Genomic DNA, 26093 nt, shown 5'->3' on the forward strand with positions numbered 1-26093 from the left:
CTGTAGTGCCTTGTGGTCGGAGGCCGAGCAGTTACCATACCAGGCGGTGATGCAGCCAGTCAGGATGCTCTCGATGGTGCAGCTGTAGAACTTTTTGAGGATCTGAGGATCTGAGGACCCATGCCAAATATTTTCAGTCTCCTGAGGGGGAATAGGCTTTGTCATGCCCTCTTCATGACTGTCTTGGTGTGTTTGGACCATGATAGTTTGCTGGTGATGTGGACACCAAGGAACTTGAAGCTCTCAACCTGTTCCACTACAGCCCCTTTGATGACAATGGGGGCATGCTCAGTCCTATTTTTTTCCCTGTAGTCCACAATCATCTCCTTTGTCTTGATCACGTTGAGGGAGAGGTTGTTATCCTGGCACCACACGGCCAGGTCTCTGACCTCCTCCCTATAGGCTGTCTCATCGTTGTCGGTAATCAGGCCTGTTGTGTCGTCGGCAAACGTAATGATGGTGTTGGAGTTGTGCCTGGCCATGCAGTCATGGGTGAACAGGGAGTATAGGAGGGGACTGAGCACGCACCCCTGAGGGGCTCCCGTGTTGAGGATCAGCGTGGCAGATGTGTATGTTGTGTACTAAGCTATTAGTAGCCCATGTGCCTTCGCCTAATAATTTGGTTCCTTTCCCCCTCAGAACTTAGCCTACTGTTCTGACTTGGTGGTGCACATGTAGCCTATAACCTGTTTTAGAGAAATGTAATCATCGAATATTGTAAGAGCTTTCATTGTCTGCTTATATGCCCCCTTTATTTATCCTACGGTTCTGACTTGGTGTACAGGGAGAACACTGTAAGAACGGCACATGTTCTGAATTCTGTCGCTGTACATTTTAAAAGTGCTAAACAAATAGTTATATTGACTACGTCCGTCCTAGCTCGCTCATTAATGTCTTAATCGAAATTACGGATTGGCTTTAATCCGCTTGTCGTCCCCTTATGCCATAGTTCGTACATCTCCATTGTCATTAGAAACCACATTTATTTAAGCAAGTCAGCCATATCAGCAATGTTTTTTTAAAGGCAGTAAATGAGGCTGAATTAACTGTTTCACGGCCAGACAAGGCTCTGCTGATAGCCAGGTGTAGCAGTGGTAAGATGTTGGGACTGCTGTTGGGACAGCTTTACGTAGGCACTAACAGTTTGTGGACACCGTTTGTCACTGTTATAGTGCAATTCATGTATTGTGTTGTGTTGTGTTGTGTAGTGTAGTGGCTTTGCTGGCATGCATCCCACGTTTTTGTTTTTTTGCCCCACCAAGATTTACAAGCTAAAATCGCCACTGCCCCTTTTTTTTTAAATCACTTATCTCATAGAAATACTTTTACTCATTGTATGATAACTAGTAGAAAATATATCGATAATTGTGCATCATTTTCACCTTAATTATTCATTTACAAACTATACAGGACGGAACTCTTATTCTGAAGGATTCCAAAAAAACCTGACCCGGAACTACTTAGTTATTCTTGGCTGCTTCACAGCGGTGCCTGTGATGACCACTGAGCAGCGCGCGGTTGATCGAGTGAAACTTACCTCGAGAGGTGGTGACCGACCGCGGGTTTTCATCCCAAAACAAGTATACTAGCATCATAACTGGTATTCTAAGGTTTAACCTTCAAGAAGAATACTTCAAGTCTACCTAAAGAAGCAAGTAATCCAGACAGGGAAGCTACCATGCGAATGTCCGAAGAGACTGCCAGCTAGCTAGGATCAGTAGAAGCCTAAACCACGATCTCGTGTTTAAACATTGTTGCTACTTAGCGAATAAATCGATACGAAACAGCAAAGTAGCCAGCCAGAGAATACAATCCGAAATCAAGGTATATTTTAATTGCGAGCCACCTTGCAATAGCTTTCCCGTTTGCGAGGCCAATTGCTATTAGCGTTAGCTAGCATAGCTGTTCTCAGTCATTGAGGTTAATACAGGCTAACGGTATTGTTTTGATTGCTAGCTAAACGTTGGCCAGTCGGCGAATTATTTGGGACTCCCTAAAAGCACACCACTTCGATACAGTTACGTCCGGAAGTGACTATCCGTAGCAGGTTATGAGAGCATTTTCGCTAACCCTAAACCTTTTCCTTCTACGTTAATTCTCAAAACCTGCTACGTAAAGTCATTTCCCGTTGTAGCTGTATCGAAGTGTGTTTTTAGGTTATCTCCAATTATTTGACTGGAATAATATTTAGTTTTATAAGCTTGCTGCTTGGCCATGTTGAAACAACAACAGCCCAGCTCCGGCGGGCGAAAAACCTCCAACGGGACTCCGGGCCCCACCAGTATGTCGTCCACGGCCAGTGGGATCAACAACAGAGCACAGGTTGGGAGGTGAGTGAAATTAGGACGTCCAGATAGGAAAGGCTGAGCATTTTCTCATGGCTTCAAGGCCTACCGGTCAAAGCATGTGTAGCTTGTTAAAGTGGGCATGTCGTGGGAAATGGGATTTCGTTGATGGGCCTATGAAAATAGATTGCGGGTGATTGACAATAAATACTTATTGAAGCTATTTCAAGGCACCAAAAAAAGATAACGTAATCTATAAGCAGATAAGTGGTTACTACATGCCACGCCCACAACATGCCACGCCCACTGCCATTGAGTCTGCTAGCAGTGTCGCTGGCCCACACTCCAGCACAGTAGGTGGAGATAGTGCACCAATAAGGTTGGATGCCACCCGCCGAAAACCCCACCGAAAGAGGCTGCTAGTTAGCTAGGGGACACCGGTGCACTATGAGAGAATCTCAATTGCCTACTCCTCGCATCCTCTGTCCTTTCACCTCGCTTCTTTCTCAAAACCCATTGGATGAGAAAGCCAGAGGTCCCTCCTCTCTGACCTTCTCCTCCAATGGGTTTTGAGAAGGAGTTGAGGAGAGAGGACACAGAGTATGAAATTGAGATTCTCCCAGTGTCTTTCGCCCCCGCCTGCCGAACACTGCTTTCAGGCAGCTCTGTTAACGTTACGCCAAGGGAAGTAGATAGCTAGCAGCCTCAATGGCATGTAGTAACTGCGGTCCGCAGATGGAGTTATGAGATAGTTGTGAAATAGTAAGTCGTTATTGTGAGATAGTAAGTCGTAATTGTGAGTCAGTAAGTTGTTATTATGAGATACGTTTAGGCGATCTGTATCACATGCTGTATCACAACACTTTGCATCAGGCCCGCCTCAACTTTCAAGGATAACCTTATGGATATCCTATAGTCAATCACACAGTGTGTACGCGCGAGAGTTATTGTGCCGTATTAATGGATTGGAGAGTTTTGTTGATGTGAGTTGGTGCATGTTTGACATCTGCTTGACATCAGATTTAATTCATTAATTCAATTAAATCCATTAAAAGGGCAATCTGGTGTTGGTACATCACATTTTTATACAGTATAGCTATTGTTTCTTGAAGTATGGAAGCCCGTTCCTGCCACCCCTCCCAAACAAATCTGACTTACTATAATAGTAAGTCATAATTATGAGAGAGTACTGTAAGTCATAGATTTAGGCATTTTTAAACACCTTTAACTGCCATTTCCTGCAATCTACAGCCCAAAAAATATTGTATTAGGGTGTGGTGCCTGGTCTTAAATGGTGACAAATAAAAACAATTGTATTTACATTTACTTCATTTATGTATTTACATAATGGCGCAGCCAGTCCACAAGGTGGTGCAGCGCCCCTCTTTCATTCTTTGGGGAGAACCCTGCAATAGCTGTATATTAAAGGTCCTGAACAGTGAAAATCATGTTTTTCATCAAATTGGATGATATTTGGATAAAACCAGTTGAAAGTAGGGTGACCTAAGTATGAAAAATGACTGTAGCTGGTACATTGATAAAGTTATTGGTCCCCTCCTCCCATGTCAAACGCTTGGATTCAGGAGGCAGGCATTACCATCGATTTTAAATGTACGCCAATGTAAATATGTACCGCCTTAAAGGAAAATTCCACCCAAAACCACTCATTCCTATAATAAGTCGCTCTGGATAAGAGCGTCTGCTAAATGACGTAAATGTAATTCCTATAATTTACAGTTTTACGTAACACTAATATGTGAGAACAATATTTTTTGTGAACAAATGTTTCATATTGTCGTTATAATAGGGTTGGTAGCAACATGGGAAAATCATTGTGGAAATCTGTTAGACCCTCTGTTAAATTAAACATTTCTCGAGGTAGGAATATCACAAAAATATGATAAATGGCTCATTCAAGAGAAGACAACCTCCTGCGTTATGACATAGGCAAGTATTTAAATCTGACATGTATGATATACGTTTTCGCGATCTAAAAGTCGTATTCCTATTAACTTTCAGCGTAGTGAGAGCGGCTTTATCGCAATGCTATGGCATACCGGCCAAATTTCTGCCTGCTTGAACAGCAATAGCTCAGATAAACATGAAATGACCCAGGGAATTGATAGAACATCGCTCAGAGATGCACAAAAACAATATAACATTCAAAATGGGTGAATCTTTACTTTAAAACCGTCATCACGTGTGCCTATACCTTGCTTTGTTGGATAAAACCCACTGAGTCGATGATGGTTGCGAAAGCCTTTGAGTGGGTCTGTGGACTTCTCCATGTGAATATTGAAGTCACCAAAAATGTGCCTTATCTGCCATGACTATAAGATGCAATAGGAATTCATTGAACTCAGTGAGGAACGCTGTATATTGCCCAGGAGGCCTGCATAGATTTCATGACTAGAACCTCAAAAAATGAAAAAGCTGTTGTTTTTATAAATATAAATTTGCTCTCACAAATGTTAGTAACACCTCTGCCTTTTGAGGGATGTGCTGGGGGATATGGTCACTAGTGTAACCAGGTGGAGAGGCCTCATTTAACTCATCGGGCTTAAGCCATGTTTCAGTCAAGCCAATCACATCAAGTTTATGATCAGTGATTAGTTCATTGACTATGACTGCCTTGGAAGTGAGGGATCTAACATTAAGTAGTCCTATTTTGAGTTGAGGTATTATCACAGTCTCGTTAAAAAATGACAGGGATGGAGGAGGTCTTTATTCCAGTGAGATTGCTAAGGCGAACACCGCCATGTTTAGATTTTCCCAACCTAGATCGAGGCACAGACACGGTCTCAATGGGGAGCACTAAGCTGACTGCTAGTGGCAGACTCCACTAAGCTGGCGGGCTGGCTAACAGCCTGCTACCTGGCCTGCAGAGGAGTTAGAGCCCTGTCTATGTTGACAGGTAAGATGAGAGCTCCCCTCCAGCTAGGATGGAGTCTGTCACTTCTCAGCAGGCCAGGCTTGGTCCTGTTTGTGGGTGAGTCTCAGAAAGAGGGCCAATTATCTACAAATGTAATCTTTTGGGAGGGTCAGAAAACAGTTTTCAACCAGTGATGTTGTGAGACTGCTGTAGAGCTCATCACTCACTCTAAATGGCTAATTTACAGGCTGAAGTTATATTGCACTTGGTGACATCAATGTTTTTGGGGGGTGGGCAGGAACGGACTTCCATAGGCTTTCATATTGAAGAATGTGTAACTTAGAAATGCCTCATGAGCAATGGTCTTACCCCATCAGAACCCAACATATAAGCTTGTTTTAGTCCATTGTTTGTAAACAATGTAATTATTAACAGATACTCTAAATTATATTAAAATTAACATTTAAGAAAACCACCAAAAAGCAACTACAGTACCTTCAGAAAGTATTCAAACCCATTGACTTATTCCACATTTTGTTGCGTTACAGCCTGAATTCAAAATGAATTTAAAAAAAAATATCTCACCCATCTACACACAATAACCCATAATGCCAAAGTGAAAACATGTTTTTAGAAATGTTTTCAAATTTATTGAAATTGAAATACAGAAATACACTACATGGCCAAAAGGATGTGGACACCCCTTGACATTAGTGGATTTGGCTATTTCAGCCACACCCGTTGCTGACAGGTGTATAAAATCGATCACACAGTCAAGCAATGGCCATAGACAAACATTGGCAGTAGAACTGAAGAGCTCAGTGACTTTCAACGTGGCACTGCATAGGATGCCACCTTTCCAACAAGTCAGTTTGTCAAATTTCTGCCCTGCTAGAGCTGTCCCGGTCAACTGTAAGTGTTGTTATTGTGAAGTGGAAATGTCTAGGAGGAACAATGGCTCAGCCGCGAAGTGGTAGGCCACACAAGCTCACAGAACGAGTGCTGAAGCGCGTAGCGCGTAAAATACATCTGTCCTCGGTTGCAACACTCACTACTGAGTTCCAAACTGCCTCTGGAAGTAATGTCAGCACAATAACTGTTCGTCAGGAGCTTCATGAAATGGGTTTCCATGGCCGAGCAGCCGCACACAAGCCTACGATCACCATGCACAATGTCAAGCGTTGGCTGAAGTGGTGTAAAGCTCGCCACCATTGGACTCTGGAGCAGTAGAAACGCATTCTCTGGAGTGATGAATCACGTTTCACCATCTGGCAGTCCGATGTACGAATCTGGGTTTGGCGGATGCCAGGAGAACGCTACCTGCCCGAATTCATAGTGCCAACTGTAAAGTTAGGTGTTGGAGAAATAATGGTCTGGGGCTGTTTATCAAGGTTCGGGCTAGGCACCTTAGTGCCAGTGAAGAGAAATCTTAACGCTACAGCATTCAATGACATTCTAGACGTTTCAGTGCTTCCAACTTTGTGGCAACAGTTTGGGGAAGGCCCTTTCCTGTTTCAGCATGACAATGCCCCTGTGCACAAAGCGAGTTCCATACAAAAATGGTGTGGAAGAACTTGACTGGCCTGCACAGAGCCCTGACCTCAACCCCATCGAACACCTTTGGGATGAATTGGAACGCTGAGTGCGAGCCAGGCCTAATCGCCTAACATCAGTGCCCGACCTCACTTGTGGCTGAATGGAAGCAAGTCCCGCAGCAATGTTCCAACATCTAGTGAAAAACCTTTCCAGAACATTGGAGGCTGTTATAGCTGAAAAGGGGGGGGACCAACTCTATATTAATGCCAATGATTTTGGAATTAGATGTTCGACGAGCAGGTGTCCACATACTTTTGCTATGTAATGTATCTCATTTACATAAGTATTCACACCCCTAAGTCAATACATGTTAGAATAGAATCACCTTTGGCTGCGATTACAGCTGTGAGTCTTTCTGGGTACGTTTCTAAGAGCTTTGCACACCTGGATTGTACAATATTTGCACATTTATTCTTTAAAGAATTCTTCAAGCTCTGTCAAGTTGGTTGTTGATCATTGCTAGACAGCCATTTTCAAGTCTTGCCATAGATCTTCAAGCCAGTTTAAGTCAAAACTGTAACTAGTAGGGCTGACCCCATTTGGTCGATTGTTTGGTCGATAGGCTGTTGTAGACTGAGATTTCTTTAGTCAAGCAGTCGCAAAACACATTTTTCATGGTGCACAAGGCACCTGTCTAATTCGCGCCTGTCTCAGTGGACTAATCCATTGTGGAGGCCACGGGGATGGCACAGTCCATCACTCTTAAGACATGTTATACTGAAATTGTATATGGTTATATTATGTAAAAATAATGTTGCAACACTAATAAATCTGCTAATATTTTATAACAAATGAACTTTCTCCCGCGCTGGATATGGTTGCTGTTCCCGGTCCTGAAACAATCTTGGCTCCTTTCCCTATGTTGCTATGGGCATGGTAGCAAAATTAAGCAGCATATTGGGATTGAGAACAATGAGGCGGATGCAGCAGAGATGAGAAAACAGCCCTTGCTTTAAACCCTATTAGGACAGGATTATTTTTATTGGGGGTGGTCGGGTAATGTAATTATGTGTACAAGCACAAAACACCACATCTGTGATTTTAGTCCGGTCCGAATCTGCCATGTCAGTAATTTTGTACATGGCAGGAGAGTAACAATTCTAGCCAGAATAACCTACCTTTTTTTTTGGCAAACTCCAAAGTCCTCTGATAATACTAGTCCCGTGCGAATCAACATCCCTGTGTTTTGAGAGAAATATCTGAGTTTGACAGATGTTGCTCACGGTTTGAGCAAGAACAATAACTGATTTGATAAATTGAACAAAGTGCTGCGCATAGCCTATATATGAAGGGCCTACATGTATCATCTTTCACAGTGAATGCTTTTGCATATGAATTGAATATTGCCAAATGCATCAGCAAAACATTGCGCCTATTTAATGTAACCATTGCTGTCAATAGATCGCAAAGCAGCATACAACTGACCTAAACGTTTGGAAATGATAAATTCACTTTCGCATCCATAGCCTTAAAACGCATCTCAAGTGCAAGTTTAGCACACATCTGAAGGCTGGGGGGCATTTAGGACGTCTACTGTGGATCGCTAAAATATCCTAATGATTATGAGCACACTTCCTCAATTCGAATATTATGGCAACACTATACTAAAGATGGTTTTGCATGGTTTAGAATCTTGGGAATCAAGCTCTAGTTATCAGTGTAGCCCTGTTATCACCTGGACTTGTTGAAATATCTTCACGCCTAGAAAAAAACATCCAGGCTTCCATCATAACTGTCAATTTATAAAATTACAGGGGGCAGTTTGGGGGAAAAAACTAATCCTGTCCTTATCGGCCTATGGATTAACAGACATTCTGGGGTAATAATTACATAACCAACGTTTTCTAGTAATACTAGTCCCGTGCGAATAAGGCTTAGCCTAATTGTCAAAGAAAATTGAGGAGAGAGCATAAATCCCAACCTAATTAGTTCTATAATCAATAGCGTAACTGTTAAATGTGCCTGCCTTTATAAATCATCCATATCTACAGAAATAAGACAGATCTTCCTTCAGTTGCCTGTTTGAGTGTTTGTTTAATAGTCTACTGGTTCCGTGAGCACCAAGCCTCATGCAATAGCAAAATGTCGGATAAAGCAATATCACAGATTTGGCTGTTTTTAATCTTTGCTATGCTGTAATAAAGGCTTTATAAAAAAAAATCACTAGAACAGACTGGTATTTCTTATAATTTATTTAGTGTTTACACTGTTCCAAACAGGCAGAAAAATAATATTGTAATCTAACAGCACCTGTTTGTCAAGGATCTCTCTGTACTTTGCTCCGTTCATCTTTCCCTCGATCCTGACAAGGGTTTTTCTTTATTTTTACATAAAAAAGTAGCACAATAAAATGACAGTAATGAGGCTATATACAGGGGGTACAGGTACCGAGTCAATGTGAGGGGGTACAGGTTAATCGAGGTAATTTGTACATGTAGGTAGGTTGAAAGTGACTGCATAGATAATGAACAGCAAGTAGCAGCAGTGTAAAAACAAAGGGGGGGGCTTAATGCAAATAGTCCAGGTGGCCATTTTATTAATTGATCAGCAGTCTTATGGCTTGGGGGTAGAAGCTCTTAAGGAGCCTTTTGGACCTAGACTGGGTGCTCCGGTACCGCTTGCCTTGCGGTAGCAGAGAGAACAGTCTATGACTTTGGTGACTGGGGTCTTTGACTATTTTTTGGGTCTTCCTCTGATACCGCCTAGTATATAGGTCCTGGATGGCAGGAAACGAGGCTCCAGTGTTGTATTGGGCCGTACGCACTACTCTCTGTAGCGCCTTACGGTCAGAATTCCGAGCAGTTTTCATACCAGGCGGTGATGCAACCGGTCAGGATAATCTCGATGGTGCAGCTGTAGAACTTTTTGAGGAGCTGGTGACCCATGCCAAATCTTTTCGGTCTCCTGAGGCGTTGTCGTGTCCTCTTCACGACTTTCTTGGTGTGGTTGGACCATAATCTATTGTTGGTGATGTGGACACCAAGGAACATAACTCTCGACCTGCTCCACGACAGCCCTGTCGATGTGAATTGGGGCGTGTTCAGCCCTCCTTTTCCTGTAGTTCACAATCATCTCCTTTGTCTTGCTCACGTTGAGGGGTGAAGTTGTTGTCCTGGCACCACACTGCCAGGTGTCTGACGTCCTCCCTATAGGTTGTCTCATCATTGTCGGTGATCATGTTGTGTTGCCAGCAAACTTTATGATTGTGTTGGAGTCGTGCTTGGCCACGCAGTTGTGGGTGAACAGGGAGTACAGGAGGGGACTAAGCACGCACCCCTGAGGGGCCCCTGTGTTGAGGATCAGCATGGCAGATGTGTTGTTGCCTACCCTTACCACCTGGGGGTTGCCCGTCAGGAAGTCCAGGATCCAGTTGCAGAGGGAGGTGTTTAGTCCCAGGGTTCTTAGCTTAGTGATGAGCTTTGTGGGAACTGTGGTGTTGAACGCTGAGCTGTAGTCAATGAACAGCATTCTCACATTAGGTGTTCCTTTTGTTCAGGTGGGAAAGGGCAGTGTGAAGTGCGATTTGAGATTGCGTCATCTGTGGATCTGTTGGGGCGGTATGCGAATTGGAGTGGGTCTAGGGTTTCCGGGATGATGGTGTTTATGTGAGCCATGACCAGCCTTTCAAAGCACTTCATGGCTACCGACGTGAGTGCTACAGGGCGGTAGTCATTTAGGCAGGTTACCTTCCCTTTCTTGGGCACAGGGACTATGGTGGTGTGCTTGAAACATGTAGGTATTACAGACTCGGTCAGGTATAGGTTGAAAATGTCAGTGAAGACACTTGCCAGTTGGTCCTCGCATACTCTTGAGTACACGTTCTGGTAATCCGTCTGGCCCCGCAGCCTTGTGAATGCTGACCTGTTTAAAGGTCTTGCTCACATCGGCTATGGAGAGCGTGATCACACAGTCGTCCGGAACAGCTGGTGCTCTCATGCATGCTTCAGTGTTGCTTGCCTTGAAGCTAGCATAAAAGGCATTTAGCCCATCTGGTAGGCTCGCGTCACTGGGCAGCTCGCGGCTGGGTTTCCCTTTGTAGTCTGTAATAGTTTGCAAGCCCTGCCACATCCGACGAGCATCAGAGCTGGTGTAGTAGGATTCAATCTTTGTCTTGTATTGACGCTTTGCCTGTTTGATGGTTCGTCTGAGAGCATAGCAGATTTCTTATAAGCATCCGGATTAGTGTCCCACTCCTTGAAATCGCTAGCTCTAGCCTTTAGCTCAGTGCAGATGTTGCCTGTAATCCATGGCTTCTGGTTGGGATATGTACGTACGGTCACTGTGGGGACGACGTCGTCGATGCACTTATTGATGAAGCCGGTGACTGAGGTGGTATACTCCTCAATGCCATTGGATGAATCCCGGAACATATACCAGTCTGTGCTACAAAACAGTCCTGTAGCATCCGCTTCATCAGACCACTTCTGTATTGAGCGAGTCACTGGTACGTCCTGCTTTAGTTTTTGCTTGTAAGCCGGAATCAGGAGGATAGAATTATGGTCAGATTTGCCAAATGGAGGGCGAGGGAGAGCTTTGTATGCATCTCTGTGTGTGGAGTAAAGTTGGTCTAGAGTTTTGTTTTCCTCTGGTTGAACATGTGACATACTGGTAGAAATGAGGTGAAACGGATTTAAGTTTGTCTGCATTAAAGTCCCCGGCCACTAGGAGCGCCGCTTCTGGATGAGCATTTTCTTGTTTGCTTATGGCCTTATACAGCTAGTTGAGTGCGGTCTTAGTGCCAGCGTCGGTTTGTGGTGGTAAATAGACAGCTACGAGAAATATAGATTAAAACTCTCTTGGTAGATAGTGTGGTCTACAGCTTATCATGAGGTACTCTACCTCAGGTGAGCAATAACTCAAGACTACCTTAATATTAGACATCGCGCACCAGCTGTTATTGACAAACAGACACACACCCCCACCCCCGTCTTACCTGACGTAGCTGTTCTGTCCTGTCCTTATCTGTGTCGTCGTTCAGCCACGACTCGGTGAAACATAAGATGTTACAGTTTTGAATGTCCCGTTGGTAGGATAGTCTCGAATGGAGCTCATCCAGTTTATTCTCCAGTGATTGCACGTTGGCCAATAGAACGGATGATAGTGGCGGGTTACCGCCGACTAATTCTCACAAAGCACACTGATCTGCGCCCCCTATATTTCCTTATTTTCTTCATATGAATGACGGGGATTTGGGCCTTGTCCAGGAGCAACATAATGTCCTTTGCGTCGACTCATTAAAGAAACAATCTTTGTCCAGTTCGAGGTGAGTAATCACTGTTCTGATATCCAGAAGCTCTTTTTGGTCATAAGAGACGGTAGCATCAACATTATGTACAAAATAATTTACAAACAATGCAAGAAAACACACACAATAGCACAATTGGTTTGGAGCCCGTAAAATGGCAGCCATCACCACCTCCGCCATTCTTCCTAATTGAGAATGTGATGAGGACAGGGCTGCTTTCTTGGTGATGTGTATTTTTGATTATTTACTTATTCAAGTACGCTGGCTGTTGCAAGCTACTCACCGTCAAACCACAATGTCCACTCTCTCATCGTGACTTACGAGCTATATGATGTTCAATGAGTAGCTCGTAGAGCGCCCTCTTCAGACAACCGTTGAAAAAATCATAAAAATGACCAGGAATGAGCAGATGTATACATTTGTTTATTCTATGTATATAATATCGCCGCTTTATGTGTTGAATAAAAAATAATATAAATGTGAAAAAATAATATCGGCCAAATATATTGGTCGGGCTCTACTTACCATCTCATAATAATGGCTTAGTATCCCATTAGTATAACTTGCTATCTCATAATTATGACTTGCTATCTCATAATTATGACTTGCTATCTCATAACTCCTAGTCAGATTTGTTTTGGGGGGTGGCGGGAACGGTCTTTCATACATACTAGCCAATCCGAGTTTGCATATCAAGACTGGCCGGGTTTTGGCAAATAGACGATAAAAAGTTTAATTTGAAAGCTTTGTTGAGCAAATAAGGCGGGAGAATATGGGATATTGAACGTTCTGCCAACCACTCACTTTGTTTCCGAGGAGGAGGGCGTTGACTCTAAGCATTTTTTTTTTAGTGAAGCTAAAATAAATCATTTTTAACTGCATACTTTTTGCTAATAAAGCAAGCGCTGAGTCATAAATTCATTCAGAGATTGTCCGATGAAAAGGTATACAAGGTTATCTCGCTATTTTCCAATTGTCATGCTAGGTTTGTCAGGAAATAAGTTGTCTAACGTTAGCTGGTTGGTTTAGTCACCAAACCTTTGCTTTGTATTGCAATTTTAATGCTAAACAAGCAAGTTCTACATTCACAGTTTTGTCAAGTGCATACCTTTTGTAGGAGTACATTTAGAAATGTGACTTTCCTCATTTTTGTGGTTTGCATTAGGTGTGCTAATGTCATAGCAATGTATATAGTAGGACCAGCCTTTCATATACTGAAAGGACCGTTGCATTTTTGTTCAATGTCAAATCTGTTCTAACCCCATTGTACTCGTTTTCCCCCCAGGAGTCGAACCTCTGTGAAGCCACCTTTCCTGTCCTCTCCTGTGAGTATGACTGAAAGGTTGTAGAACAACAAATCCAAAGCCCCATAGACCTACATAATTATTACCCCCAAGTTCCGTTTTAAAATGCATCCCCTTTCAATACTTTTGTATGTTATGTCTTCAGCTGTTGTATTATATCAGTTAAGAAATAGGCACGCAATTAACATCTGTTCTCAGTTTTAAACGTGAAGCGGTGTAATTTTTTGTCCTTCGATATTTGAAGATCACATACAGTACCAGTCAAAAGTTTGGACACCTACTCATTCAAAGGTTTTTCTTTATTTTTACTATTTTCTACATTGCAGAATAATAGTGAAGACTTAAAAACTATGAAATAACACATAGTAACAAAAAAAGCGTTAAACAAAGCAAAATGTATTTTATATTTGAGATTCTTCAAATAGCCACCCTTTGCCTTGATGACAGCTTTGCACACTCTTGGCATTCTCTCAACCAGCTTCATGAGGAATGCTTTTCCAACAGTCTTGAAGGAGTTCCCACATATGCTGAGCACTTGTTGGCTGCTTTTCCTTCACTCTGCCGTCCGACTCATCCCAAACCATTTCAATTGGGTTGAGGTCGGGGGATTGTGGAGGCCAGGTCATCTGATGCAGCACTCCATCACTCTCCTTCTTGGTAAAATAGCCCTGACACAGCCTGGAGGTGTGTTGGGTCATTGTCCTGTTGAAAAACAAATGATAGTCCCACTAAGCCCAAACCAGATGGGATGGCGTATCGCTGCAGAATGATGTGGTAGCCATGCTGGTTAAGTGTGCCTTGAATTCTAAATAAATCACAGTGTCACCAGCAAAGCACCCCCACACCATAACACCTCCTCCTCCATACTTTACGGTGGGAAATACACATGCAGAGATCATCTGTTCACCCACACGCGTCTCACAAAGACACAGCGGTTGCAACCAAAAGTCTCCAATTTGGACTCCAGACCAAAGGACAAATTTCCACTGGTCTAATGTCCATTGCTCGTGTTTCTTGGCCCAAGCAGGTCTCTTCTTCTTATTGGTGTCCTTTAGTAGTGGTTTCTTTGCATGCAATTCGACCATGAAGGCCTGATTCACACAGTCCCCTCTGAACAGTTGATGTTGAGATGTGTCTGTGACTTGGACTCTGAAGCATTTATTTGGGCTGAAATTTCTGAGGCTGGTATCTCTAATGAACTTATCCTCTGCAGCAGAGGTAACACTGGGTCTTCCTTTCCTGTGGCGGTCCTCATGAGAGCCAGTTTCATCATAGCGCTTGATGGTTTTTGCGACTGCACTTGAAGAAACTTTCAAAGTTCTTGACATTTTCCGGATTGACTGACCTTTATGTCTTAAAGTAATGATGGACTGTCGTTTCTCTTTGCTTATTTGAGCTGTTTTTGCCATAATATGGACTTGGTCTTTTACCAAATAGGGCTATCTTCTGTATACCCCCCCCCCCCCCCCCCCCCCTACCTTGTCACAACAAAATTGATTGTCTCAGATGCATTAAGAATGAAAGAAATTCCACAAATTAACTTTAAGAAGGCACACCTGTTAATTGAAATGCATTCCAGGTGACTACCTCATGAAGCTGGTTGAGAGAATGCCAATAGTGTGCAAAGCTGTCATCAAGGCAAAGGGTGGCTATTTGAATAATCTCAAATATAAAATACATCTTCATTTGTTTAACATGATTCCATGTGTTTTTTCATAGTTTTGATGTCTTCACTATTATTCTACAATGTAGAAAATAGTAAAAATAAAGAACACCTTGAATGAGTAGGTGTGTACAAACTTTTGACTGCTAGTGTACATAGTTGTCGATTTCTGAATCATTGGCCATACTGCACATAGCTGTAGTCTCCTTCAAGGTGAATGACTCTGTGTGTGCTGGTCCCTTTCCTAGGTGTTTGAGGGCGTCTACAACAATGCCAGAATGATACATTTCCTCACAGCTGTGGTGGTGAGTCATTTTTACCACTGCTCAGTTTCTTTGTCTGTTTTAGTCCTGAGACATGGCTGTAGAATTCTGGTGTCAATGGAGTCTACAGCCAATTTTCAGGGCTATGTCTGCACGGACATTTAGCATCTTGTCACGTCTAACCATAATGTTGTTGAAATAGCTCATCATAGTATTTTCTTAAATCTAACACACTATCTCCTACCTCTTCTCTTATTCTCCTGCCTTCATTCCTCTCTCCACATCACTCTCTTTTTTGCCTCCTTTACAGGGCTCCACCTGTGATGTAAGAGTGAAGAACGGCAATGTGTACGAGGGCATCTTCAAGACCCTCGGCTCACGGGTAAGTACATGAGAACCTCAAAGATCCAAACCACACCCTGTAGTTCTCCTTGACCAGGGACCAGGGTTGGTGTTCGCGGCTCTGATGTCTCTACTAGTCCTTGCGGTCTAAAGAAGGTTGTCTTCCCTCTAGGGCTGACCCCATTTAGTCGACTGATCAATTGTTTGGTAGATAGGCTGTTGGTCGACCAAGATTATTTTAGTAGAGCAGTCGCAATCGCAAATAGATTTATAGATAACCATTTTCATGACACACGAGACACCTGTCTTATTTGGGCCTGTCTCAGTGGACTAATCCATTGCAGAGGCCGCGTAGATGGCATGGTCCAAGAAGAAGGGGAGTGTGGGTAAGATGCACGGCTCTTTCCCGCCACTTCGTGTGCATTCGTATTTTCATAACTTCACTGTGTAAATTGTTTGCCCTTTGATTGTTAGTGTCTATCAATTCCCCATTACATATACAGTATCATCAGTAGTAGCCTACATTTACAGTTAATTCCCATAATTTCTCATCTACAATGTTTGTTTTGTTACGGTAATTTCTGTTAATGCGTTTAAAATTATAATTATTACAGTCGTTTACCGTTCTCATTGTCAGAGTGGACACGTTATTTTCAGAGCTCATAACCTATGCTACACTTGTGAGAAACAAGTTTAGGTTTATTTCATTCCATTTATGAGTTTTGTCAATTTATTCATTGTCTTTTGTTTGGAGCGCTCCTGTCAATGTTGAGTAATATAGAGGTAGGCTACCTGGCCTGCGCGCAAATGTAGGCCTATAAATGTGCCCATTTGTGGATGTCTGATAGCATTTCTGATTGTCTTAACTCACCACCACTAATGAGCTGTGGAGCTTCTCAAAGTAATTTTCTATTCACGTCACACAGCAAGTAAAGGAAGTCTTATTTTATATATTTTTTTAAAACAAGGAAGTCTGTTTTTAGAATACTTTGAGAATGACAATGGTTCCTCAATGTATTAAAACAATATTTTTCGATAACCACTCGAAAGGGAAAGAGCTGGAAATATATAAAAAAAATCCTCTTATCCAGTGGAAATCTCATAAAATACCTTATTACTTCTTATCCCTTGCACAAATAGACTACAGCTGTGTCTGTCCTGAGCTCACTAGCGCGGGAAACTCTGAGGGCCCACAATATCCCAGACAATTTCCATACAAACAAAAATATTATTAATCTCAAATTCTGTGCACAATTGTTTTTGCATCCCTGTTAGTGAGCATTCACCCTTTGCCAAGATAATTCATCCAGCTGACAGGTGTGGCATATCAAGAAGCTGATTAAATGGCATGATAATTACACAGGTGCACCTTGTGCTGGGGACAATAAAAGGCCACTTTAAAATGTGCAGTTTTGTCACACAGCACAATGCCACAGATGTCTCAAGTTTTGAGAGAGCGTGCAATTGCCATGGTGGTGACTGCAGGAATGTCGACCAGAGCTGTTGCCAGAGAATTTAATGTTCATTTTTCTACCATAAGCCGCCTCCAACGTCGTTTTAGACAATTTGGCAGTACGTCTAACCGGCCTCACAACCTTAGACCACGTGTAAGGCGTCGTGTGGGCGAGCGGTTTGCTGATGTCAACGTTGTGAACAGAGTGCCCCATTGTGGGGTTATGGTATGGGCAGGCATAAGCTTCGGGCAACGAACACAATTACATTTTATCGATGGGAATTTGAATGCACAAAGATACCGTGACGAAGGCCCATTGTCGTGCCATTCATCCGCCGCTATCACCTCTTGTTTCATCATGGCCCCATGTCGCAAGGATCTGTACACAATTCCTGGAAGCTGAAAATGTCCAGTTCTTCCATTGTTTGCATACTCACTTGGGCTGCTCTGGATCGATGTGTACGACAGTGTGTTCTAGTTCCCGCCAATATCCACCAACTTCACACAGCCATTGAAGAGCAGTGGGACAACATTCTACAGGCCACAATCAACAGCCTGATCAACTCTATGCGAAGGAGATGTCGCGCTGCATGAGGCAAATGGTGGTCACACCAAGATACTCACTGGTTTTCTGATCCATTCTCCTACATTTTTTCTTTAAGGTATCTGCGACCAACAGATTCATATCTGTATTCCCAGTCATGTGAAATCCATAGATTAGGGCAGGGTTCTTCAATTCCGGTCCTGGGGGGCCGAAACACCTCTGTTTTTCATCCTCTCCTTCTAATCAGGGGCTAATTCAGACCTGGGACATCAGGTGAGTGCAATTAACAACCAGGTAGAAATAAAAAACAGAAGTGTTTCGGCCCTCCAGGACCGGAATTGAAGAACCCTGGATTAGGGCCTAATTAATTGTCAATTGACTGATTTCCTTATGAACTGTAAATCAGTCAAATCTTTTGAATTGTTGCATATTGCGACCTGGGAGCTGTTATTTCAGCTCATGAAACATGGGACCAACACATTTATTTATTTATTTATATACAGTTGAAGTCGGAAGTTTACATACACTTAGGTTGGAGTCATTAAAACTTGTTTTTCAACCACTCCACAAATGTCTTGTTAACAAACTATAGTTTTGGCAAGTCTGTTAGGACATCTACATTGTGCAAAGAAAAAGCCATATCTCAGACTGCCCATCTTAATCTTTTCTTTTTATTGGGCAGTCTGAGATATGGCTTTTTCTTTGCAACTCTGCCTAGAAGGTCAGCATCCCGGAGTCGCCTCTTCGCTGTTGACGTTGAGACTGGTGTTTTGCGGGTACTATTTAATGAAGCTGCCAGTTGAGGACCTGTGAGGCGCCTGTTTCTCAAACTAAACACTCTAATGTATTTGTTCTCTTGCTCAGTCCAAACAAGGACATTTCGAAGTGACCCCAAACTTTTGAACGGTAGTGTATATACAGTACCATTCAAAGGTTTGGACACCTACTCATTCAAGGGTTTTTCTTTATTTTTACTATTTTCTACATTGTAGAATAATAGTGAAGACATCAAAACTATGAAATAACACATATGGAATCATATAGTAACCAAAAAAGTGTTAAACAAATCAAAATATATTTTATATTTGAGATTCTTCAAATAGCCACTCTTTGCCTTGATGACAGCTTTGCACACTCTTGGCATTCTCTCAACCAGCTTCATGAGGAATGCTTTTCCAACAGTCTTGAAGGAGTTCCCACATATGCTGAGCACTTGTTGGCTGCTTTTCCTTCACTCTGCCGTCCGACTCATCCCAAACCATCTCAATTGGGTTGAGGTCGGGGAATTGTGGAGGCCAGGTCATCTGATGCAGCACTCCATCACTCTCCTTCTTGGTAAAATAGCCCTTACAAAGCCTGGAGGTGTGTTGGGTCATTGTCCTGTTGAAAAACAAATGATAGTCCCACTAAGCCCAAACCAGATTGGATGGTGTATCGCTGCAGAATGCTGTGGTAGCCATTCTGGTGTCAAGTGTGCCTTGAATTCTAAATAAATCACAGACAGTGTCACCAGCAAAGCACCATAACACCACCTCCTCCATGCTTTACGGTGGGAACTAAACATGGAGAGATCATCCGTTCACCCACACCGCATCTCACAAAGACACAGTGGTTTGAACAAAAAATCTCAAATTTGGACTCCAGACCAAAGGATACATTTCCACCGGTCTAATGTCCATTGCTCAGGTTTCGTGGCCCAAGCAGGTCTCTTCTTCTTATTGGTGTCCTTTAGTAGTGGTGTCTTTGCAGCAATTCAACTATGAAGGCCTGCTTCACACAGTCTCCTCTGAACAGTTGATGTTGAGATGCGTCTGTGACTTGAACTCTGTGAAGCATTTATTTGGGCTGCAATTTCTGAGGCTGGTAACTCTAATGAATTTATCCTCTGCAGCAGAGGTAACTGGGTCTTCCATTCCTGTGGCGGTCCTCGTGAGAGCCAGTTTCATCATAGCGCTTGATGGGTTTTGCGACTGCACTTGAAGAAACTTTCAAAGTTCTTGAAAATGTCCGTATTGACTGACCTTCATGTCTTAAAGTAATGATGGACTGTCATTTCTCTTTCCTTATTTGAGCTGTTCTTGCCATAATATGGACTTGGTCTTTTACCAAATACGGCTATCTTCTGTATACCCACCCAACCTTGTCACAACACAACCGATTGGCTCAAACGCATTAATTAAGAAGGAAAGAAATTCCACAAGTTAACTTTTTAAGAAGGCACTACCTCATGAAGCTGGTTGAGAGAATGCCAAAGCTGTAATCAAGGCAAAGGGTGGCTATTTGAAGAATCGCAAATATAAAATGTTTTTTTGATTTGTTTAACACTTTTTTGGTTACTACATGATTCCATATGTTTTTTCATAGTTTTGATGTCTTCACTATTATTCTAAAATAGGAAAAAAATTAAGAAAAACCCTTGAATGAGTAGGTGTGTCCTAACCTTTGACTGGTAGTGTATAATAATAACAATAATAATAATATGCCATTTAGCAGACGCTTTTATCCAAAGCGACTTAGTCATGCGTGCATACATTTTTTTGTGTATGGGTGGTCCCGGGGATCGAACCCACTACCTTGGCGTTACAAGCGCCGTGCTCTACCAGCTGAGCTACAGATATTTTTTTTGTGTGTAGGTCTTTTAATTAAACACAGAGTGTTTCTATATATGGAAAAATACACGTTTTAAAATGTCAACCAATCGATTAGTCGAAAGAACAGACGACTCTTGGTCGATTTAAAGATAATTTTTGTGTCGGGGACAATCCTACTTCCCTCTGACTTAAATGTTCTTCTGTCTGCAGTGTGAGCTGGCGGTGGACGCAGTCCACAAGCGAGGCGAAGACGAGTGGCCCGCCCAGCCCCGGAGGGAGCAGATCACAGACACCATGATCTTCAGCCCCTACGATGTGGTCACCATGACCTGCCGAGACGTGGACCTAAACTATGCCACCAGAGGTACAGATGAGTGCTTTTTCTCAATTGTATAAAATCCGTCATCCCCTCACCTCTCCTTCATCTTCACTGGTCTGTAAGAACAGACCAGGTGAAAGCCAACCTAATGATGATCTTACACCATATTGTTTTCATTTCTCAAGTGCAGAGGAAGAAGGACGAACTTTGAAGCAATTGCGACAGCTAGGGAGAAGTGAGATAGGGAGGGTTGGACAGAGGGAGGTTTGTGTTATAGGTTAGTGGTTGATCAACGTGTAGATTGTCTGCATTGTCCGGTAAGGGATGAGTGGTTTAATGCATTTGTAGGTCATTGTCGATGGTTACATTAACCAGGTTTCCATCCAACCATTTCATTTGGATGAATTTCCTGACGCATATAAAAAGTCATGACAGTCCTGATGGAAACAGGACATTTGTCAGTGAAATGTCCTAATGTCGACAAATCAGAATACGCTAGACGAGTGGATTATTTTTTTGCCGGTGAAATAGATAATGCGACAATTGCGGTGGACATGCTTTTAATACAGTGGGGAGAACAAGTATTTGATACACTGCCGATTTTGCAGGTTTACCTACTTACAAAGCATGTAGAGGCCTGTACATTTTATCATAGGTACACTTCAACTGTGAGAGACGGAATCTAAAACAAAAATCCAGAAAATCACATTGTATGATTTTTAAGTAATTCATTTGCATTTTATTGCATGACATAAGTATTTGATACATCAGAAAAGCAGAACTTAATATTTGGTACAGAAACCTTTGTTTGCAATTACAGAGATCATACGTTTCCTGTAGGTCTTGACCAGGTTTGCACACACTGCAGCAGGGATTTTGGCCCACTCCTCCATACAGACCTTCTCCAGATCCTTCAGGTTTCGGGGCTGTCGCTGGGCAATACGGACTTTCAGCTCCCTCCAAAGATTTTCTATTGGGTTCAGGTCTGGAGACTGGCTAGGCCACTCCAGGACCTTGCGATGCTTCTTACGGAGCCACTCCTTAGTTGCCCTGGCTGTGTGTTTCAGGTCATTGTCATGCTGAAAGACCCAGCCACGACCCATCTTCAATGCTCTTACTGAGGGAAGGAGGTTGTTGGCCAAGATCTCGCGATACATGGCCCCATCCATCCTCCCCTCAATACGGTGCAGTCGTCCTGTCCCCTTTGCAGAAAAGCATCCCCAAAGAATGATGTTTCCACCTCCATGCTTCACGGTTGGGATGGTGTTCTTGGGGTTGTACTCACCCTTCTTCTTCCTCCAAACACGGCGAGTGGAGTTTAGACCAAAAAGCTCTATTTTTGTCTCATCAGACCACATGACCTTCTCCCATTCCTCCTCTGGATCATCCAGATGGTCATTGGCAAACTTCAGACGGGCCTGGACATGCGCTGTCTTGAGCAGGGGGACCTTGCGTGCGCCGCAGGATTTTAATCCATGACGGCGTAGTGTGTTACTAATGGTTTTCTTTGAGACTGTGGTCCCAGCTCTCTTCAGGTCATTGACCAGGTCCTGCCGTGCAGTTCTGGGCTGATCCCTCACCTTCCTCATGATCATTGATGCCCCACGAGGTGAGATCTTGCATGGAGCCCCAGACCGAGGGTGATTGACCATCATCTTGAACTTCTTCCATTTTCTAATAATTGCGCCAACAGTTGTTGCCTTCTCACCAAGCTGCTTGCCTATTGTCCTGTAGCCCATCCCAGCCTTGTGCAGGTCTACAATTTTATCCCTGATGTCCTTACACAGCTCTCTGCTCTTGGCCATTGTGGAGAGGTTGGAGTCTTTGAGTGTGTGGACAGGTGTCTTTTATACAGGTAACGAGTTCAAACAGGTGCAGTTAATACAGGTAATGAGTGGAGAACAGGAGGGCTTCTTAAAGAAAAACTAACAGGTCTGTGAGAGCCGGAATTCTTACTGGTTGGTAGGTGATCAAATACTTATGTCATGCAATAAAATGCAAATTAATTACTTAAAAATCATACAATGTGATTTTCTGGATTTTTGTTTTAGATTCCGTCTCTCACAGTTGAAGTGTACCTATGATAAATATTACAGACCTCTACATGCTTTGTAAGTAGGAAAACCTGCAAAATCGGCAGTGTATCAAATACTTGTTCTCCCCACTGTATGTCACGCAATGATATGTTACGTTGTACTACTACTACCACCACCACGACATGGAAAAGCATAGGCATTTAGAATAAGTTATTATGCACTTCATAACTTATTTCATAACTTCATAACTTAGTGTGGTTAAGTGCACGGTGATGAGCGCCATGCAAATAAATATAGAGGGTAGGCTATTATTTGAATGATGCTGGTGACATGATTGGTGCTTTGCTGCCAATTATCACATAAAAATGATCTTGCTTTTATCCATATCATCATATAACCTACCCTGTCCACTTTATCAGCGAACTATTGGCTACAGTCCCCTGTAGCTCAGTTGGTAGAGCATGGCGCTTGCAACGCCAGGGTTGTGGGTTCATTTCCCACGGGGGCCAGTATGAAAATGTATGCACTCACTTAACTGGAAGTCGCTCTGGATAAGAGCGTCTGCTAAATGACTAAAATGTACAGAGCATGCGGCAAAACCAAATTGGACAAGTATGCTATTTATCGCAATAGTTTTTGTGACCAAACCATCAGTAGAAAATGCAATGGTATCACATTGAACTTCTGTTTCTTTTAGAATATTCACATAAATCTGTCACCAATTGGATGGAAACCTAGCTATAGAGTCCCAAAATGTTTTGCATGTCAGCAATCATATGTTTTCAAGATATAGGACTTTCAGAAAGCTAATTGTAAAAATGCATCATATGATGCAAAATGCATCGTCATCATGATGATGTGGCAAGTTGCAATTTGCTTTTTGAAAGTCCTATATCTTGAAAACATGATTGCTGTCATGCGAAACCTTTTGGGACTGTATCAACAATGTACCAATAAAAAATATAAAAGGGGATTTTGAGTGGATTATTCCTTAAAGGCAGAATTCCACGTTGAGATCCTAATGCACAACTGAGTGCTAAACTAATAAGAAGTCAAGGTAATTTGCATGGGGTCATAGTTATATTGTGTAAGAATGTAATGTGTTGTCTGCTTACGATAAACACACGTTGTGGGGACAGTCTATGGGTCGTATAAAGATCAATACCTCTTCTCTGTCTAACGCATTACTTTTTGGATAATGGTTGTGTTTCTACCCTGTATGTGCAGACACATTCATAGACACGGCCATCAGCTCGACCCGTGTCAATGGGGAACACAAAGAGAAGGTGCTGCAGAGGTGGGAGGGAGGTGATAGCAACGGAGAGGCCTTCGATCTGGAGAACGATGCTGTGAGTCTAACACACTCTTATATGTATGCACACACACAAACGCTCATACTCGCTCATTCACTCTGACAATCACACACATCATCACTCTTTTTGACACACACACACACACACCAGTGGCGGTCTGTGCCTTTTAAGATGAGGGAGGACGATTACATGTTTTATGCGCGAGGCCTTATTTCTATTACAGCATATTGGATGACTATCATTCATATTCCATTCACCCAGCTCAATGTAACATTGATAGGTTTAGGCTACCACATGATACTCACATTTTCCCTGTACTGTACACATCATGAGGTTGCTACAACCTACGAATGAAAGTTTACAACGTAGGTGCACAGGTCAAGAGAGAAATTTGAGTAAGCAAGGTGACAGTGACACATTCAATACTGCCTTGTAGAGGTCTGCACAGGACTGTTTTCGTCATCCTGCTCCCGCCCACACCCGCAGCTTTTCATACCGCACCCCGCCCGCACCTGCTGCCTTTCTGTCCGACTCCCACCCGCTACCGCAAGAACTGGTTCCAAACCAGCAATATTATTTTAGGCGTATGTGACGTAGCTCACTTGCCCGCCATGGTCTCAGCAATTTTGCGCCCCGTAGGCAATATCAAATGCACAAAAATAACTTGATAGGTTAAAGTATCAGATTCTCACGTGGCCCATTTATATTAGGCTATCTGTATTACTGGGCTATATCAGCCAATATGCTAGATTGGAGAGACTTGCACTTTCTCTTGAGCTATTTTTATAGCTTATCTTTTAGAAGTGGGAAGATTTTAAGACGGAGAAATATGGTTGATCAATATTTATTTCTAGGCAATGTGGTAAACTATAGCCTAATCATATTTAGGAAGTACATTTTCTTGGAAAGATAACTGCCCCGTGCTTCTCCGCCCATGCATAGGCTAAAGCCTACTCTATTTAATTGAGACCACACGCCCACCGGACCTCGCACGTATGGCTACTGAACTTGAAGCAGCAAGAATGATGACAGCGACACATTTTGCGTATAGAATATAGCCTACCTTCTAGGAGGCCAATTTACAGGCAGAGACAAGTAAATGGGTAATCAATACTTATTGAAAATGAAAAGGTTGCAGCGCTCGCTTTTCAATGATTATATTTTCTAATTGCTCCTCGACTCACGTTGGTTGAGCGCCCTCCACTTCTTTCCATTATCAATATTTATTTACAGACACTTTAGTAAACTACAGTCGTGGTCAAAAGTTTTGAGAATGACACAAGTATCGGTCTTCACAAAGTTCGCTGCTTCAGTGTTATGAGATATTTTTGTCAGATGTTACTATGGTATACTGAAGTATAATTACAAGCATTCCATAAGTGTCAAAGGCTTTTATTGACAATTACATTAAGTTTATGCAAAGAGTCAATATTTGCAGTGTTGACCCTTCTTTTTCAAGACCTCTGCAATCCGCCCTGGCATGCTGTCAATTAACTTCTGGGCCACATCCTGACTGATGGCACACCATTCTTGCATAATCAATGCTTGGAGTTTGTCAGAATTTGTGGGTTTTTGTTTGTCCACCTGCCTCTTGAGGATAGACCACAAGTTCTCAATGGGATTAAGGTCTGGGGAGTTTCCTGGCCATGGACCCAAAATGTCAATGTTTTGTTCCCTGAGCCACTTAGTTATCACTTTTGCCTTATGGCAAGATGCTCCATCATGCTGGAAAAGGCATTGTTCGTCACCAAACTGTTCTTGGATGGTTGGGAGAAGTTGCTCTCGGAGGATGTGTTGGTACCATTCTTTATTCATGTCTGTGTTCTTAGGCAAAATTGTGAGTGAGCCCACTCCCTTGGCTGAGAAGCAACCCCACACATGAATGGTCTCAGGATGCTTTACTGTTGGCATGACACAGGACTGATGGTAGCGCTCACCTTGTCTTCTCCGGACAAGGTGTTTTCCGGATGCCCCAAACAATCTGATGTTTTTCCTGGATAGAAGTGGCTTCCTCGCTGCCCTTCTTGACACCAGGCCATCCTCCAAAAGTCTTCGCCTCACTGTGCGTGCAGATGCACTCGCACCTGCCTGCTGCCATTCCTGAGCAAGCTCTGCACTGGTGGTGCCCCGATCTCGCAGCTGAATCAACTTTAGGAGACGGTCCTGGCGCTTGCTGGACTTTCTTGGGCGCCCTGACGCCTTCACAACAATTGAACCTCTCTCCTTGAAGTTCTTGATGATACAGTGTAATCATATTTAAGTTAACT

The 26093-nt window shown here is 42.9% G+C and overlaps 1 protein-coding gene across 2 annotated transcripts in view; it reads left to right on the top strand.

Annotated features, from left to right (window-relative positions):
- Positions 1–1507: 1507 nt before the first annotated feature.
- Positions 1508–26093, top strand: part of LOC311128172 (ataxin-2-like protein) — a 45622-nt gene continuing 21036 nt past the window's right edge. For both annotated transcript variants that reach the window (XM_084160163.1, XM_084160164.1), the window contains exons 1-6: positions 1508–2330; positions 13284–13323; positions 15214–15270; positions 15539–15610; positions 20369–20522; positions 23741–23862. In XM_084160163.1, coding sequence (XP_084016289.1) covers positions 2215–2330; positions 13284–13323; positions 15214–15270; positions 15539–15610; positions 20369–20522; positions 23741–23862 — 561 coding nt within the window. In that variant the 5' untranslated portion in view covers positions 1508–2214. The remainder of the gene's footprint in view (positions 2331–13283; positions 13324–15213; positions 15271–15538; positions 15611–20368; positions 20523–23740; positions 23863–26093) is intronic.

The sequence above is a fragment of the Coregonus lavaretus genome, assembly GCF_964263955.1.
Source record: "Coregonus lavaretus genome assembly, chromosome: 1".
Lineage (NCBI taxonomy): Eukaryota > Metazoa > Chordata > Actinopteri > Salmoniformes > Salmonidae > Coregonus > Coregonus lavaretus.